Source organism: Phascolarctos cinereus, unplaced genomic scaffold, assembly GCF_003287225.1.
Source record: "Phascolarctos cinereus isolate Bilbo 61053 unplaced genomic scaffold, phaCin_HiC Scaffold_9;HRSCAF=440, whole genome shotgun sequence".
NCBI lineage: Eukaryota > Metazoa > Chordata > Mammalia > Diprotodontia > Phascolarctidae > Phascolarctos > Phascolarctos cinereus.
Window position 1 is genome coordinate 176,654,224 of NW_027556402.1, and position 19,649 is coordinate 176,673,872.

The window sequence follows — 19,649 nt, forward strand, 5'->3', positions numbered from 1 at the left end:
TTAGTCATAACCTTAGGGGCTAGGATGCCTCCCTCCCAAACTGATTCAGTCAACTAGTTTTTATTAAGTATCAGCCACCTGTAATGTTGGGGATATAAAGAAAGATAAAAGACCTACTTTTGAGGCGTTTAAAGTACAAGGTCTTCTAAAGAGCCACAACAGGTAGCTATAATAATAGAATTGAAAGACTTTCATATGGAATCTTCTCTTGTTCCACTTATGTTTGGGTTTTCTGGAGATGATAAAGACATTCCCTTCCCTGCCCTGCCCTAACATGCCCCTTCAGTAAATTATTTTCTACTGAAATGAGGAGACAGAAGACCAGAGAATATGAAATTATTAACATAAATAGGTTGTGAGACCCCAGGTAGTCTTTTCCCACTAAGCCAGATTGGTAGGGCTCTTAGTTATACACAGTGTGAAATATAAAATCACTTCAGAGTTGCCTTCTCCAGCCCAGTACACACACCCCCTGATCAGAGTTAAAGATATGCCTGCAGACACTGGAAACACGTTCATTTATAATTCGGAATCAGGTTCCCAAAATACCATCAGCAGTGGTGGGGGTGGTGTCAGGGGTTGGAATGGAGTAAAATAGCTAAGCAAAAAAATGGGAAACATTTTTTTCATATCTGTATGAAGGAACATAGGTGCGAAGAGGTGTAGAGAAGGGTAAAGAAAGTGAAACAGGAAGACAATATTCTACTCATCTATAGTATTTCACAGCCAGAGAGTGTGCACTAACACTTGAGAGGAGAAAAAAATACTCCATCCACTGATGCTGAATTTTACAGCTGGAAAACATTCACCAATATTTGAGGTTCGCTTTCCCTAGTCCATTTGCTCATGGCTCATCTGCCTTGATGGAGAAAGCTTTTGACTGAGAAGTCCACTGGACACCATCACCCTGCTCCTCTGCCAAATGCCTTTCTGGGCCACTTCTCTGCCATGTCTCCTGTTGCTCCTGCTTCTGTAAAATATAAAATAGTGGCACCTCTCCTGTTCCAGAAATTAAAAAGGGATGACTACATCTCTTATGATTCTTTGCCATCGTTCACATTTACCTTTTCAATACCAGCCTTCCCCATGGGATGTTAAATGTGTCTTTACAAATGGCACTGAGTATAGGCCATGTTAAGATGTTAGAGAAACTAGATATGGGGGAAGAGCAAACTTGATTTGCTGATGATAAAATATGTTGCTAGAACATTCTCTTCAGTTTTTGAAATATTGCTGAATATAACATAAATATTTTCCAGCAAAAGATAAAAATAGGAGCTGAGCTCATCTAATAAAGAGTTTTGTTTTTAATTTCTATACTTAACATAATTTGTGGTGAATTAGGAGGGCAAGAGATGCATGTGTTTGTGTTTTCTGGAGGTGATAAAGATACTCTTCCCCCACTTCTCTATCTCTGTCTCCATCTCTGTCTTTCTGTCTCCATCACTGTCTCTCTGTCTTCATCTCTGTCTGTCACACACACATACACATACACACACATACACCCTCTTCAGGTAAATGGTTTTCTACTTAAGTGAGGAAGCAGTCTGAATGGGTAACCTACGAGAAAAGCAGAAGGAAAGTTGTCACCTGCTTTGTGCCTCTGGAAAGCATATTGGGATGCCCTACAAAGGGAAGAGGAGGGAATGATTCATGCTCATTACTACCTCAAAAGGAAGAGCACAAATACAATCCCACCTCTGCAACAACAACCACAAAACAAAAAACCTTCCACACACCCCCTTTTTTTATTTAAGGTGCTGTGGGCTAAGAATATAAGAATCAAACTATAGTTCAGCAAAGTTGATGCCAAAAGCTTTTCAGCAGTTTTGTGCATCAGGGAGCAAATGAACCAGTCTCTTCACAGATAAAACTAAGAAGGTACAAATGCAAGTACTCTTGAAAGCAAATTGAGTTTTTGGCAAGTGCTTACAACTTCCTGCTTGACAGATTTCAATTACTATGTGGAAAAGCTAGGAGCAAAAATGAGATAGGCTACATTGAGTTCCCATTTTTACATCAGCACAAAATAAGGTAGAAATTCATTTTTAAGTAACTGTTTATTGAAATGGAGATTGCATCATGCAGAAAAGACTGCATAACCTCAGATGTCATTAAAATGGGGGGAAACTGGTTAGTGCTAGAGGTCCACATCTGTCTTCCAATGTAAATTCAGAGCATACAGAAAAAGAAGGCGCTTGAAGAGGAAGGAGTGGTGAACTAGCACTTTTGCTTTAATCAGTGGAACTCAGATTCCCACCCTTGCATCCTGGGCTCTGATATATGAGCCTTCATTGGATCTTGCCCAGAATCAGGCAAACAACATTTCCTAATCATCTCCAAACCATGCAGCCTTATAGAAACACGCATACTCCCCTTTTGAGAATGAGAACCACGTAAGCAAAGAATATCTTGATATTGTATTTGTATTCTCAGTGCCTAGCACAATCCTTGGCACATAATTAGTGCGTAATAAATACTTTTTTCATTTATTTCTGATCTTGTTATCATGCTGGAAGATGTAATCCCTGTTGATGTGTTTACAAATTCAGAGTCAACCATCTTTTTCACACACATAGCCACCATGTTTTACTTGAAATGATAGTCAAAAATAACCTACTTAGCTTTTTACCTCTATGCCTCTGTCCAAGTGTTTTACAACAGCCACATCACAAAGAATTTCTGACTTACTGTTTGGTCATAATATCATCCATGGTTCACTTCCATTAGCAATAGGTTTGGCAGAGACCTCTAATCTGTCTCCACCATAACCAATGACTGAACAGTGCAATCAGCAACCACATTGGTAGGAATTTAGGAATTGCTCTATTGACATTGCCATAATCACAAACACTCTCTGCATCTAGGAAAAGTCTAGTGTAATCTGTGCTTTGTGTATGGACAGCCCCCTAAAAATCAGGAGTCACTGCCTCTAATGGAGCACAGAACAATACATAAGAAACCCCTCTCCATCCCTATTGGAATGGATGACATAATGTGCTTGGGAAAGGATAATTTGGAAAATGGGATTGGGAAGAGTCCTGAAAAAGGGGAACCTTGACATTAGTGCATTGAGTAGATGTAGTGGTATTGTGCAAAAATAAAGTTCCTACTGTGTGAAAGGTATTATACAAGGCACCAAGAATATAAAAAATAAAATCTTTGCACTCAAGGAGTTTGTCATAATATAAACCACAGAAACATAGCATGTTTAAAGAAGATTAAACACAAAATACATGGGGACAGGACTGTTCAAAATCACATTCATCAAGAAAGGCTTTTTAAAGCGTTGTTATTTATAACAGCTGACATTAGAATTGGGCCCTGAAGGATGGGAAGAGGTGAGGAAGGATTAGGTTTTAGGCCTGAGGGACATTCTATACAACATGGAGAAAGAAAACAGAATGCTGATTTGAGAAAAAAAAACTGGTAGGCTAAAGTGACAGAAATGTAGAGGGTCATGAGCAGTAACAGATGATATATCTGGAAAGGCAAGTGGAAGCCATGTTATAGAGACCTTTAAATGCCAGACCGAGGAGTTTTTATCTAGAGGCAACAGATTTTTAGCAGAAAATTTTGAGGTGTAGTATCTTAGCCTTGGGATGATTTTTTTTTCTTTTTTTGGTAATTATGAGTTGGATGTTTTGGATATTACAATAGTTCTGGTGCGAAGAGATGTAGACTTGAACCAAGATAAAGGTAGCGTGAGAAGAAAAATTCAAAGGTGACTCTCAAGTTGTATTGTCATGGAAGGGGAAGGGAGGAAGGGAAGAGTATCCAGGAACAGGGAGTGATCAACAGTGTCAAAAACTAGAGAAATGTCAAATAGAATTAGGATTGAGAAAGGGCCATCCTATTTAGTACTCAGGAGATTGCTAATAACGTTTAAAAGAGAATTATCAGTTGTAGGCTAGGGTGAGCATCCATATTATAAAAGATTGAAAGGTGAAGTCTGGTATTCAGTTCTTTTTCAGTTGTATCTGACTGTTCTTGACCCCATTTGGGTTTTCTTGGCAAAGATACTGGAGTGGTTTGTCTTTTTCTTCTCCAGTTCATTTTACAGATGAGGAAACTGAGGAAAACAGAGTTAAGTGATTTGCCCAAGGTCACACAGCTAGTGTCTAAGGCCAGATTTGAGCTCAAGAAAATGAGTCTTCCTGACTCCAGGCCCAGTATTCCATCCACTATACCACCTAGCTGCCCCTATAAATAGAAGCTATTTCTTTGACAATGAGTCACTAGACATTTTGCCATTTAAATAGCAGTATTCATTGACAATTTTTCATTCTCTGTTGCTGAGGGGGAAAAAATTGACTTTCTGTCAATTTCCTTGGTTGATGTTAGCATAGGTCAGTGGGTCTAACCTCCATTTTAGAGCTATATTGTCTGCAAGGCTATCTATTACCATTTGTCCGTCCTCCTGGGAATATACATGACTTGAAGAAGACATATCACTACTGAGTCTTCTGGTTTTGGGGGATTTTTTGGTCCAGATCTGAAATTTCAGCAATATAGGGAACTTGTGTTATGGAAAAACTCCCTTCCCCAATGCAGATTGACAAAGTATCTATAACTCATGACGTAAAGAGTTCCCTGAAGCATTTGAAAAGTTAAGTGACTTGTCCAAAGTCACATAGCTAGTGTCTATCAGAGACAGGACTTGAATCCAGGGCTTTGTAACTCCTCTTTGCTATGCTTCCTCTCTTGCAGATGTTCAAGCATTATGTATCTACCTCATAAGACTGTGTGTATGGAGCTTGTTTAAATACATAAATGTGGCTCATGGGTAGCATTGATAAATAGGGCTCATGGTCTAGGATCTGGCCTACCTCTTTAGAGAGCAAAGGCGATGAGTGCATTGCCAGGCTGTGCTCAAAGCAGGGTCGGGGAGAGACAGGCAAGATCTGGGATAGTCAAAGTTGCAGAATCTCTATCCCAGTCTCTAAGAGGAATATTAATCTAGAATTATATCTATCCGCTACCCTTAAAAGATCTCTGGTCTAGGAATATGATAGGTTCAGAAATAAAAGCTATTTTTCTGATTACTCTGAAGGGTAAGCTTACAAGGTTAGTCCTAGCCTTATAACACCAAATGCTAGTTACACAAAAGGTCATCACAAATAGAAAATAGTGAGTAAACCCTATCCAAGCAAAACAGCAAGTGCAAATTTGAGAAATTAAGTAGCATAGAATTTTTCAAAGAATACACAAGAGTGAATGAGTTCTTCATCTGGGAGTGAGATAAGATCTCACTTCAATCAAGGAAAGAGAGAATAATATCACCCAGAGGAGAGGTCCATTTCAGAATCACAAGCAAGGTCAGAAGAACCATGGAGTTGGTTTTTCTATGCATGCCCTCTATTATTCCAAAGCCTTTCTCTTTCTACCTCCACTTTGGAGCTCTTTTCTCCATATGACTCTCCCAACGAGTGCTGGAACCAACTCAGTCCCTTATGGCAGGTGTATGTGTCTTACTCAACATTCTTTTTAGCAAATTAAGTCATCTCCTGAGTATGCAACACAGAACACAACTGTTACTCCCTCCCCTAGCTGAATGTGAGCCAGGTTATTTATACAAGTTATTATAATTTTCCTTTTAAATTATAACCATTATGGCTAGATATTTAATTTTACTGTTTTATTTTTTCCATATGTATTCCTTTCAAATCTGTCTTTGTATGACAGGATGAGAATTTGGATCCATGCAATATTAATTTTAGTAATTACTGGATTGTTGAATAGTTTTCCATTATTTCTTATAATTTTAAGTAATTAACAATATGTTTTAGATTTTTTAGATTTCTGGTTCTCAATATTCTTTGCTGTGTGCTAGTGACTAATAAGCTGTTTTCACTGGACCTCTAGGAGGGCTCCTTTAGATGAGTCACTGGTTACTCCACGCTTACATTCTTCTTGGAAGAAAGGAATTGAATCAATAAGAGTGCTGTTTGTTTTTTTTTAATGGCAGTTTCTACACACACCAGTCCAGGCCTTATGTCACTGTGACAACCATTATTAAGAAGAGAGCACATTGAGAAATTCATGTTTGTTAACTACTCACGAAGAAAAAAGTATGTGAGGAAAATGAAAAATAATTTTTTACTCATGGGTGTGAGGTTGAAGAAGATTGTTTTTGGTCCCAAATGAAATGATTCAACATCTATTTTTTAGTCTTTGCATTGTTTTGTTTGATTTGAAGCAATCCTTTTGAACTCAATCAAGATTATTCTTTATTAAATGTCTACTCTGTTCCAGGAATTATATTTTAATTGCACTGGGAATAAAGATACAATGAATAAAACAGTCCTTACAAGGAGTTTACTTTCTAATGAAAGACAGTGAATAAATGGGATCAAATGAATTACCTATGCCGAAAATGTGAAATGAGAATTTAGTAAGGTTACAGATTTTGCAAAAGGAATTTTAATGTAGTATAATGCTTAAATACTTCTAATCAGCATGTGGTTTATAGAAATCTCATTGCCATTTTCACCACCAATTCTCACCATTTTAGTTTACTGTTCTATATTTCAAGAGATCCCATCAATATTGGACTTATACCTTCCAGTAGTTCAGATCACCATCCATTTACACCTTCCTGTCCTATGTAATTACTGACCATGTCCTTCTGAATGCATTCTATATTAACGCTTAGAGCTTATGTGGGAAAAGACACATAGATACATATGAAAGATGACACTAGGCATTCTTATATAATTCCTTGTCTCATCAGTCATGCTGCTCATTTACATTTAATCACCTATTGAAGGTCAGAGGGATCGGAAGATGCTAAAACCTCTGAAAAATCAGAATCTAAGAAAATAGCATCCATTTTACTAAGTGAATCTTGTCTAGTGTCGCGTCCAGAAATTTACTGCCCTAGTTTTCAATATTTGACAGCTATCATGAGTTTTATGTCATCTTTACTTTTCATTTATGCAGATACCACAGATCTACATATCCGGTATCCGTCTCTCCTCCTCTGAGAGCCCCACATCACCAACTATCTGTTGGGTATTTCAGTCTAGATGTTCAAAAACATCTCAAAGTCAACGTATCTAAAACCGAAATCATTATCTTCTCTCCAACTGACCTCTCTTCCAAATTTCACTATTTCTATTGAAGAAACTCCTATTCTCCTAGTCTTTCAGGCATGTGACCTTAGTGACAACCTTGACTCCTCGCCATTCGTCTAGTCCGTTGTCAAATACTGCTATTTCTCTTCTCCACAATGTCTTTTTTCTCATTCACCCTGTCTCTCTATACACACAGCCATTAACTACTTTAGTTCGGGCACTTACAGCTTCTCCCCTAGATTGCTGCAACAGCCTCTGCTTTGGTCTCTTTGTTTCTCCCCCACTCCAATCATTCTTCCACATAGCTGTCAAAGTGACATTCCCTAAGCACAGGTCTGGCCATGTCATTTTCCCGCCTTAAACAACCCCAGTAAAGCCCGATTGGCTCTAAGATGAAATAGACTCTTCCATTTAGCTTTTAAAGCCCTTCACAATCTTGTCCCAACCTATGGTTGCAGTGTCATTGTGTACTGCTCTCCCTCCCATATTGTATGATCCAGTTAAACTGGCCTTAACTCTGTTCTTTACACAGGACTCCATCTCTGAATTTTTGCACTGGTCATGTCCCATGATTGGAATGCACCCCTCTTCTTCTCTACTTCATAGACTTCCTCTCTTCTAGACTCAGCTCAGGCACCACTTTCAAACTGAAGCCTTTCCTGTTTCACCTGACATCCAGTCCCCTCCTTACTTAAATCTATTTCATTTATCTAATTTGTATTTATTATCTGTATATTTATTCTATATATATTCGTATATGGAGGTGTTGTTTTCCTTTCAGAATGTGAGCTTTTTAAGAGTAGGAATTGTTTAATTCTTTATATTTGTGCCCCCAGACCCTAGCACAGTGCCTGGCACATGGCTATTGCTCTCTTTGGGTAAAATGCTTGTTGTCTGGATTATACTGCACCCTATTAAGTTATAATTTTCTCTCTCTTTAGGACTTTGTGATGGGTCTTTCTATTTTGCTTCGAGGGACAGTACAAGAAAAACTCAACTGGGCATTTAATTTGTATGACATAAATAAAGATGGATATATAACTAAAGAGGTAATAATTGTCTTCTAGGCACGGCTGTTTTTACATTTTCTACTTAGAACCAATTTTATTCTCAGCACTACAGAGTTTTTAAAATTAAATTGTACAATTACAGTCATAGAATTTATACCTGATCCAAACAATCTAAAATATTGCATTGAATTAGTTTTGCTTAGGGAAAATATTCTGAGAATTTGGCATGTGGACTTATGATATTTTTATAGATCAACAAAAGAGCTCAGTGCATTTATAAAAAAAGGGATTTTGACCATACGATTGTTTTCAATTATAAAATATTCTATACATACATAATATATGGATTGCCCTGTTTCTTTTTTAGAAATTTTATTTTTAATACTGATACATTTTGTTTTGATACAATTATTTTTCAATAAAATTTCTCCATAGAATCTTCCTTTAAAAATAGGGCTGAACAAGTTGTGGTATATGATTGTCATGGAATACTATAAGCTATAAAAAAAAATGATGAGCTCAGTGATCTTAGAAAAACATGGAAACATTTGCACGAAATAATATAGAGTGAAATGAGGAGGACCAAAAGAACATTGTATACAGTTACAGTAATATTGTTTTAAGAATGACATTGAGCAAAAAAGTCATTTTGACTATTATAAGTATCCAAATTAACTATGAAGGACATATGAAGAAAGATGTAATCTTCATACAGAAAAAGAACTAATAAAAAGAAGTTTGTATAGAATAATTTTACATATATCTATTTGTGCCTAATGGTAGTCATCTGGGGAAGGGTGAGGGAAGAGAAAAAAAGGGAAAAAAAAGAAATATATGTTAAGGAAATGCTTGGTTTATTTCATAAATTTAAAAATAAAATAAATGTTGAAAAATAGTTCAAGCAAAACCATCTAATTGTGATTCACAGAACATGTTACTTTCTAATGCTATATTCTACCATTTCCTGACAAAAAGAGGAGTGTATTTTAACTTCAGTCAACAGAATATTAGCCACTATATTTGACCTGAGTTCTGTTTTCTTTTAGAGTTACCTTCATTTACATTATTGTAGTCATTGTGGACACTGTCCTATGGTTTTGCTTTTTTCACTGTGTACCAATACATATCAGTTTTCCAGTTTTTCTAGGAATTCTTCAAATCCTTTTTTCCTTATTGCACATTATAGTCACATTTCATGGTCTTGTTCATTCTCTAGTCACTGAGCACACAATTCATTTCCAGCTTTTGCTATTACAAATAATGTTACTATGAATATTTGTGGGTATCTATGTTTATCCTGTCCCTTCTCAAAGATCTATTTTGATTCTGATCACTGCCTCCCTTGATTACTCCTCCCTTTTTCTCTTATCCCTTTTCCCTCCTATTTCTCTATTGGCTAAGATAGATTTCTATGCCCAATTGAGTGTGTGTATGTGTGTGTATTCCCTCTTTGAACCAATTCTAATGAGAGTGAGGTTCAAGCATTGCCTGTCACTTCCCTTCCTCAGTACCCCATCTATTGTAAGTTCTTCCTTGTGTACCTCTCCCTTCCCCCTTCTCCCAGTACATCACTTTTTCTCACCCTTTCCTTTTTTTCTATTTTTTTTTTGAGATCATCCCAACATAATTGACTTACACCCCTGTCCTCTATCTAGGTAGACTTTCTCTAACTTCCCTAAAAATGATAGTTTTTAGGAGTTATATGTATCATCTTCCCACATAGAAATGTAATGTTTAACTTTATCAAGTCCCTTATGATTACTCTTTCATTTTAAGCTTCTCTCAAATCTTATGTTTAAATGCCAGATTTCTATTCAGCTCTGGTCTTTTCATCAGGAATGCTTGAAAGTCCTCTGTTTCATTAAATATCCTTCCCCGCTCCCTCCCATCTTGCAAACCCTCCACTCCTTTAAGGTAGAAGCAACTAAATCTTGTGTGATGCTGACTGTGGCACCACAATATTTAAATCGTGTCTTTCTGTCTGCTTGCATTATTTCCTCTTTGACTTGGGAGCTCTGAATTTGGCTATAATATTCCCGGGAGTTTTCATTTTGAGGTCTCTTTTAGGAAATGATTGATGGATTCTTTTAATTTCTATTTTACCCCTCTGGGTCTCAGATAAAGGGGCAATTTTTCTATATAGTTTCTTGAAATATGATATCTAGGATCTTTTTTTTAATCATGGCTGCCAAGTAGTCCAATAATTCTTAAATTCTCTCTCCTCAATCTATTTTCCAGGTCAGCTTTTTTTTTTAATGAAATATTTTGTATTTTCTTTTATGTTTTCATTTTTTACTTTGTTTTATTATTTCTTAATGTCTTATGGAGTCATTAGCTTCTGCTTGCCCAATTCTAATTTTTAAGGAATTGTTTTCTACAGTGTTTTTTTTTTTTAATCTCCTTTCCCATTTGGCCTATTCTGCTTTTTAGGCTAATTCTGTTTTTTTAGGTGCTGTTTTCTTCTGTCGTTTTTGTGCCTCTTTTACTAAGCTGTTTATTCTATTTTCATCATTTCCTTTCATCACTGTGATTTCTTTTACCAATTTTTCCTCTACCACTCTTAACTCTTCTAGGAATTCTTGCTAGGTTTCTGTCCAATTATCATTTTTCTTTGAGGCTTTGCTTGTAGATGTTTTCAAGTTATTGTCTTCTTCTGACTTTGTATCTTAGTCTTCTCTGCCTCTGTAGTAGCTGTTTATGGTCAAGGGTGTGTGTGTGTGTGTGTGTGTGTGTGTGTGTGTGTGTGTGTGCGCTCGCGCGCACTCATCTTTCCAGCCTATTTCTTGACTTTGAACTTTGTTAAAGTTGGGCTTTGTTCATCATGGGGTGGTGAGGAACTGTCCTAAGCTTCAGGGTTTTTTGTTTTGTTTTGTTTTTTGTGCTGCTGTTTTCAGAGCTAGTCCTGGGGGTCTGCACATTTTTGGTACTTTCAAAGTGATGTTATCCCAGAAAGGTGTGATAACTGCTCTCTTGGTCCACATTCTACTCTTTAGCAAAGAAGAGCCCTTGCTCTTTGCTCCCTAGCAAAGAATTCCCTCTCACCTCTTTCTGATCAGTTGTCTGATCCCTTTACAATCTATGGGCTGAAAGCTCTCAAAGCTGCTGCTGCTATTATAACAGTCTCCAAGGCCCACTGCTGGTGCTGGCACCACAGGCTTTATGCTCCAGACAGGTCTCTATCCAGGTGTCACACACCTCTCCTATCAATTTCCTAAGTTTCCTTAGGCTGGAAAAATGTTTCACCCTGACTTTTTGTGGCTCTAGTGCTCCAAAATCTGATAGGCATAATGAAGAGAAGCAAAAAGAAATACTACATTATGCTTAAAGGCATCATAGATAATGGTAGTTAAAGGAAAGCTAACCAAAATAAAAAAGAATTAACAAAACAATAATTGTAGGTGACTTTAGTGTGCCTATTTTAGGGCTAAATCAAAGTAGCAGGTCAAAAGAAGAAGAAAATTATAGATCTAAAGAAATTTTGGAAAAACTATATCTAACATACCCATAATGGTTATTGAAAGGGAATATAATGGAATAGGTCTATACTTTAGCATCATAAAGCATATTTACCAAAAACAAACAAAAAAAACTGATCATATGCTAGAATTAATAATTCACAGAAAAATGAAGGGCAGAAATATTAACATTTTTACATACTATAATAAAATAAGAATCAATCAGTGAAATATAAATAAGAGGAATCAGATATAAATTGAATAATAATGCCTAAGTAATAAGAAGTTAAAGAACAAAAAGAACACACAAAGAATTGATAATTAAATACATTAAAGAGAAGGAAAATAATAAAACAATATACCAAAATTTATAAGATACAGCTAAATCAGTTCTTAGAGAAAATTTTTCTCTCTCTGAATATTTTTATTAACAAAATCAATCCAGAACTTATTAGGTACCTCCTATGTGCCAGGCAGTGCAACAGATGGTAAGGATACAGGAACAAAAAGAAAATACTCCCTTATTTCAAGGTGCTTAGATTTTGTCAGGAATAACACTGTATAATGTGAGTAGATGTAGATATATAGATATAAATAGATATATGACATTTACAAATTAAAATACAAAGTAATGTTTTTGGGTAAGGATTGTCAATTGGGGGATGAGGATCATGAAAGGTCTCATGTAGAAGATAGTGTGTGAGCAGAAGTTTGGAGGAAATCAGGGACTCTAAATATTGGAAATGAAGAGGAAGCACATTCCCAGCTTAGACATCATCCCAGTGAATCCTCAGATCAAACTTCTCTCTTTGGTTACCACTGTCTTATATGTATATCTCTCCTTATTAAAATGAAAGTTCCTAGAGGAAAGAGATTGTTTCCATTTGTACTTGTATCTCTAGCACTTATAGCACCAAGCACTTAATAAATGCTTAGTAAATTCTTTTTTATTCATTCAGAACTATTGTTGAGGGGGAGATTCTTAATCAGACAAGGAATAAGGAGATTATAAAAGACAAAATAAACTATTTTGACTACATACAATTAAACAAAATCATTGCAGCTAGAATTGAGAAAAGATACAGCTAGGGAAGATATTTGCATTTAATGTATAAGTAAATTCTGACATCAAAAATGTATGAGGAATTGAAACAAATCTATAAGACTGTCATTCTCCAGACAAGTAGTCAAAATACATGAACAATATTTTCAAAAGGAGAAAAATAAACTGTCAATTACCATCTGAAAGGAAGTCAATTCAGCAAATATTTATTATCTATTTTGTGCCAGGAACTGTGCTAGGTATCTGGGATATAAAAAACAAAAATGCAATAGTCCCTGCTAAAACAATGGTTGCAAAGATAAATATACAATACATACAAAGTAAAAACAGAATAATTTAGAGGAGAAAGAATGCTAATTGAGAGGAAGCAGTTGATCCATTCTCTGAAGAAGCTATGGCTTCTACAAGGGTGAGAATTCAAAATAATTCTCATACTTATCAAGTTGGAAAAGACAGCAAAAGAAAAAAAGTGTGTGTGGGGGGGTAGAATTCAATTTTGGAAATGCTAGGGGGTGGCAGACTGAGCAATACACTCTTGTAGAAGTTGTAAACTGGTTCACTTCTACTGGGAAGTAATTTTGAATCATACAAAAAGAATTGCTGAATCATTTATTTGTTTGACCCAGAAATCCAATTACTGGGATTTATGCCCCTAAGAGATTAACTGCAAAAAAAAAAAAAAGGCAACATGTACAAAAATGTTCATAGTGGCATTATTTGTGACAATAGTAGGCTAGAAACAAAATATGTGTGAAAGATTTCAGAGTAAGTAAATAAATTGTGAGACATATATGTGTATGTGATGTTAGTAGGATATTATCATTCTGAAAGAAATGATAAATATGTATAAAGTGATGCAGAGTAAAGAAACAGAGACCAAAGAACAACATATACAATCACTATAAAAATGTTAATGTTAATAAAGGTAATTGTTAATTATGTCAATAAAGGTAAGACCAAACGGTGACAAAATTCAGAGATAAATGATAGGTAATTCAAATCAATACATTTCTATTAGATGATGAACTACAGACTTGGAAGGTAACATATGGAATCAGTCATAATAACTTGAGCACTTTTGCTTAACTCTTTTTAAAGAATGTCCTTTGTGGGGGACAGGTATTGTTTGGGTGTTTATTGGAAAATGTCTGTGGTGTTAAACAAAATGCAGTCTTGAAATATGAAAAACATGACATGAAATGATAAATGAAAAATAGGGAATAAGAGATATCATGATAAACTTCTCCCATCCACATAGAGTAATGTCTTACTCAAGCTACTTATTCTTTTCAGGAAATGCTTGATATAATGAAAGCGATATATGATATGATGGGTAAATGCACATATCCTGTTCTTAAAGAGGATGCCCCCAGCAGACAACATGTGGAAACGTTTTTCCAGGTAGGAATGGAAAAGGAGAATAGTGGGTGTGCAGAGTTAGGAGCTCCTCTACTAAATGCTTCCCTATAATTTGTATAGTTTAAAAATGTATGTAGTATTACAACCAAAATAGGTAAAGATCAGAATGTAGAATGGGTTGCCTTTGGAGACAGTGTGTTTCCTTTCACTGGATATCTTTTTTAAAAAGTTATTATTATTGTAACATAAATTATTTTATTTCTGAACAGAAAATGGACAAAAATAAAGATGGGGTAGTTACCATAGATGAATTCATTGAAAGCTGCCAAAAAGTAAGTATCGTAAGTAAAGAATATAAGATACCAAATCCCCTCAATTAGCTTAATAACTAGGCACAGTGCTGTCAGCTAACCCTCTTGAAACTTTATATTTCTATACACTCATGGTCTTGCCTCCAAGGGTTGACACCAAGGCTATCCCAAGGGTAATAACAAATAATAATAAGAAGAAAAGCAATACAGCTAGGTGGTGTAAGACCTGGGCCTGGAATCAGGAAGACTCATCTTCCTGAGTTCAAATCTGATCTCAGACAATTATTAGCTGTGTGAACCTCAGCATGTCACTTAACCCTGTTTGCCTCAGTTCCGTCATCTGTAAAATGAGCCAGAGAAGGAAATGGCAAACCACTCCAGGATCTTTGCCGAGAAAACTCCAAATGGGGTCACAAAGAGTCAGAAACGACTGAACAACACAAGAACGATATTATATAGTGGATAAAGTTCATTTCAAAGTCCTGCCTCTGACACATATGGCTATGTAATCATGGGCAAGTAACCTTCCTGTGTCCCAAGACACTGTCTAAGACTATAAATTATAGATGTTCTGTGTTCAGAATGGATGAAATAAGTTTCTACCAAAAATAGTTGTATTTCATTTATATAGCATTCTGACACAAGCCCAAACTCATAACTTCTTCCCTTTCCACCGGTACTTGAGCATACATATACAAATCGGATAGCGATTTCCATTGCCCATCTACATTTGTATTTCCCAAAACTTTAAGGAAGGGAACTTCTGAGTCAATATTAATGAATAGTAACTTACTTTTAAAAGCATGTGGCCTTTAAAAAAAATAAGAACATGGATCTCTTCATGGGTGCGACATTTAACAGAAAATGTAGACAATCTGCTTGGCATCAGGATATAGCAGAGTAGCCTTGACAGGACTGATTATGTGGCACTTTTTGCCTACACTGCTATTCTTTTTAAGTATGTGGATGTTTCTGCATATATTGGCGGAAGAGGGTGAATTTATGTCTAACTATCTACAACAGTTACAAAAGAATTCAAGCTTCCAAGTTCATTTGTGCTTGAGAAACATGGTGTGCCTTCCTACAATTCAGGCAAACAAACTCATCACTGTTCATCAATGGGAAAGCATGCACTAGAGTTGAAAATCAGTTCTCTATAAAAGTGTACCTTTGTTTGTTAACTACTTCATGTAAGTGTTTATATGCAAACAAATTATGGTAGAATGCACTGAAAATGCTAAATGGGAAAAATTCAACATTTTTGCTATCTAGCCTTTAAGTACTAATGACAGGCCATGTAGTAGAATGGAGCGAACACTAGACTTAAAGTTAGGAATCCCTTGACCTCAATCTCAATTCAGAGGCTTTCGAGCTGCATGACCATGGCCAAGTCACTCACTCTTGGAGCCTCAGTTTCCTCATCTGTATAATGAGGGACTTGGACTAGATGTGCCTCAAGGACCCTTTCAGCTCTAAATCCAAGATCCTACAATGATCCTATTTCAGTCATTTCATATCAAATTTCCATGATGCTTAAAATAGGATTTTATTTTTAATTTCCAGTCTTCTCCAATAACCCTTTCAGTTTATCAACAAGTATCTCAAAGTACTAATGATTGAAAAAAATTAACCAGGTAGATATAAATCATTAATGCTGCTTCTAGTATAATTATCTCCTCATAGAAATTCCACTACCAGCAATGGAAGCCATGATCATTTCAGTTGGGAGTCCAAATGCCTCCAGGGATATTCCTGGGAAACAAGCTCAAAATGACCACTTCCTCAAATTCAGTGAAATCCACTGAGATGTTAGTTTCCTACAGCACTGAGAAGGTCCTAGATGGAAATGTTAGATGTAGGACTAGAGCCCAGGTCTTCCTTACCTTTAGGGAAAGCTCTCTATACTATGCTACCTCTCCTATTTCTGGAGAACATCCTTAGGATGAAAAACTGCCCAAAGATTCTGCATCCCTACTAGGCTTCTCCAACAAAAATCCTCTTCTGCCATTTTAAAACCACTTATTTAGAAAAGTGGACCTAGACAACTTAGGATCTACAAGAGAGTTCTGAGAAATTAGTCCAATCCCAGCTCTTTTGTAGTTACCTCTGACCTGGCTTTTTTGCCGAGTCCTCTCTCTTGCTCCTACTGTTACTGTTATTATATGTTTATGTGTTGTTGGGTTTGGGGAGATTTCAGTTACCATCAAAAAATAGTGATTTAAAGTCTTGACAACATATCAGACCTAAAAAACATAAAAAATTAAGGTGCTTTCATAAATAGAATCTGTATCTAAAATATGTTTCTATTATTGCTTAAGTTATGGTGGCTGTTATGTGTTCGAGTGTGGGTGCATGTGAGTGTATATTTTAGAGAGGGGAATGGGAGGTCAAGGTAATAGCATACCTTTAACTGAAACAATTCAAATTTAATCTATGTATTTTTGTCTCCTTACAGGATGAAAATATAATGCGCTCCATGCAACTCTTTGAAAATGTGATTTAACATGTTGGTTAGATCTTGAATTTAATAGATAAATGTGAACTATTCTAAAACAATACTTAAAGTTGGAGTTACCACTTTTAGCATAGACTGCTCAGCTTTACACTGAAGCATATTATGCAAATAAGCTTTGTTTTATTATAAAGCCATCCCCAAAATTGTTTATTTCCAAGATATCAATTTGCATCCTTTTCATTATGCCACTGAGTTAATAGGATGTTCCAAAAATTTCCTACCATGAGGCTATTCAAAGAAATGGTACCTGACAAACACATAATTTTATTGATACTCCAACCCTGGGATTATTGAGGCTTTCGCACATCAAAGTGATGTTATGATAGTGTTTTTTGCTACTCATTTGTACTAGAATCCAGCCCAGGATTATAAATGTTTTTCTAAAATATTGACATCAGTGTTTAATTTACAGAAATTAGATTTCATTTCCATATTTGTATGCTGTAATCCCATTTATATACTTTGAGTACACAACAAAACAATTATCGCTATTAAAAAATTATTATGCAGTCCCTGTTTTTGTGGGTTTTTCCTCCTTTTGTTGAAGTCTCCTTTTGCTGAAGCCGCTAATTCATTTATCTGGCATTTTTCTACCATTAGAACTAAAATAATTTATTACCAGATGACAGCATACTTCTTTTGAGTAAGGCTTATTAATAAGCATTTGTTAGTTTTCCATATTAGAACCCAAATCCCACTTAATATACATAATTTGGGACTTGCCCAATTCGATAGCCATAAGTAGGCTTCACACCTCCTATGAAAGAAAGAAAATTAGTGGATCATAGTATCACTACATGAATGTCCAAGTCCACAATGTCCACATTGCCTACAATGAAGACATGGATGTACTTCTCCACCCCACCCCCCAACCTCATCCCCCAGGTTTAAATTAAGGCTCACTACCAGATGAACATCCAGTAATACGCATTAATGATTAATAACAATTAGCCTAAGGTCAGGTCCCTCTCTGGCCTGACCTTGCCCCTTGCATCTCTATGATACAAAGACCACTTGACTATACAACGGGGAAGAACATTAGCATAATTTCATTTTGAAGGAAAAACTATCATATTAATAACTACAATAATGGGACAGTAGAAAATGAGTTATTATTTCAATTCTTTAACTAGATTATGTGAATGGATTAACAGCACGCAAGCCCCAATTTTAAATATCATTTGTTACTTTCAAGGATCTTAGGCCTATAAAGTTTCCACAATAATACTAAAGACACAACCATCTTCATTTTTCTGCAAATATCACAAAGACAAAGAAGCTTCTGAGGTAGAAGGAATTTTGCAACTTTGTTTCACAAAAATATATCAGGGATCTATTCTGGTGTAAAGATAAGATGTTGAAGGATGTTCTGCTATCACCAGTGTAGGATTAAGAGTAGTACAATACATGTACACCTGAAATTTGCCATCAGAGTGTGTGTGTCAGTTCAATGTATACATTTTGTATTTTAAAAAGGAAAAATAAACAAAAGTAGAATGTATATAACTCTATGTTTATGTTTTAGGTCTTCTTTTTCCCCTTAAAAACACAACTAATTTTTTTTTTTAATTTTTCATTGACTCATTGCAAGAGACACCTCTTTGTCTCTTCAGGTCCCAGCACAAAGTGGGGACAGCTATGTAGTGGACAGGTATGAATGGGAAGTTAAGACCTGGGTTTAAGTCTTGTTTATGTTATTTACTAATTGGTAAGTCACAACCTCTGTGAGCCTGTTTCCCCGCCTATAAAATGAGGATTAAATGAAAAAAAAAATTACTTCATCAGGTGTGGCATTTTGTAAGCTATTGTAATCTTCATCGACATTTTTGAGCCCCTGTAACATATAGGGAGTACTATAGAGATTTTAACCATGTTTTCTACGATACTAGCTAATGTACTCAGTTTTGTGAGAGTAAATTTTCAAAGTCTACCTTCAATTCTGTTATCAAGTGGCTTTCAAACTCTTTACAGTTATTAAACCCTTAACTGTAAATAAAATTCTAGGAGTACCCTTACAGTAAGTCAAGAATTATTTTAAATATTTACTTATTGTTAATGGTACCAAATAACATAAGGATAATTTTTGAAAATATTCTCTATTAAATGTAAGAAAAATTAAATATTGGCTTAAGATAGCCAGCAATTACAAAAGTAAACCCTTCAATCATCCCGTCAAAACCCTACTTTTGTATTCCAGACTTACTGAATAGAATAGGAAAAGGGATCTAAACATAATAATTTTCTCCCAACCCACTCTTCCATGGGATTTGTTGGACAGGATGGAGGCTATATAGATAAATGTGACAATCTCTCCTAGGAGAAATGGAAAATATGGGAGAGAGAAAATTTTGTTTTCTTTTGTTTTATATATGCAGTCTCTTATAGCATGGCAACAGCTAAAACTATAGTGGAGGACTTTTCTCCAGCCTTCCTCCCTGAACTCTCTTAGGGAGGAACATAAATATAGCGACTATATATTCCAGAAGGAAAATCAGGACATGTAGTTTATGAATTATTTTCTCCACCTTTGGGAAATAAGCATTATAAACATCCTAGAAAATACATGCATTGTGCATATGTATATAATATAGACTGATACAAAAGGCAACTAGATGGCACATTACATGGGCTCAAAATGTTGATAAAGATTATATAGCTTACAAAATTAAGTACTTGAGTTATGTGTGTGCATATATTTTTTGTTTTCATTTAATCCTCATAACTGTGAGATGGATAGTACAGTTAGGTTGTACAACAGATAAGATGCTAAACTTGGAACCACAAGATCTGAGTTCAAATCCTGTCTCAGACATTTAGTATGTGTGTGACAAATGGGAAAATCATTTCTTTTTGCCTCTCT

At 35.7% G+C, this 19,649-nt stretch overlaps 2 protein-coding genes across 13 annotated transcripts in view; one reads left to right on the top strand and one right to left on the bottom strand.

The window, feature by feature from the left end:
* KCNIP4 (potassium voltage-gated channel interacting protein 4) overlaps positions 1-17,068 on the top strand; it is a 502,065-nt gene extending 484,997 nt beyond the window's left edge. For all 3 annotated transcript variants that reach the window (XM_020992570.2, XM_020992567.2, XM_020992587.2), the window contains exons 5-8: positions 8,018-8,125; positions 13,898-14,005; positions 14,233-14,295; positions 16,730-17,068. In XM_020992570.2, the coding sequence (XP_020848229.1) occupies positions 8,018-8,125; positions 13,898-14,005; positions 14,233-14,295; positions 16,730-16,777 (327 nt within the window). In that variant the 3' untranslated portion in view covers positions 16,778-17,068. The remainder of the gene's footprint in view (positions 1-8,017; positions 8,126-13,897; positions 14,006-14,232; positions 14,296-16,729) is intronic.
* PACRGL (parkin coregulated like) overlaps positions 1-19,649 on the bottom strand; it is a 178,702-nt gene that overhangs the window by 130,757 nt on the left and 28,296 nt on the right. The window lies entirely within an intron of this gene.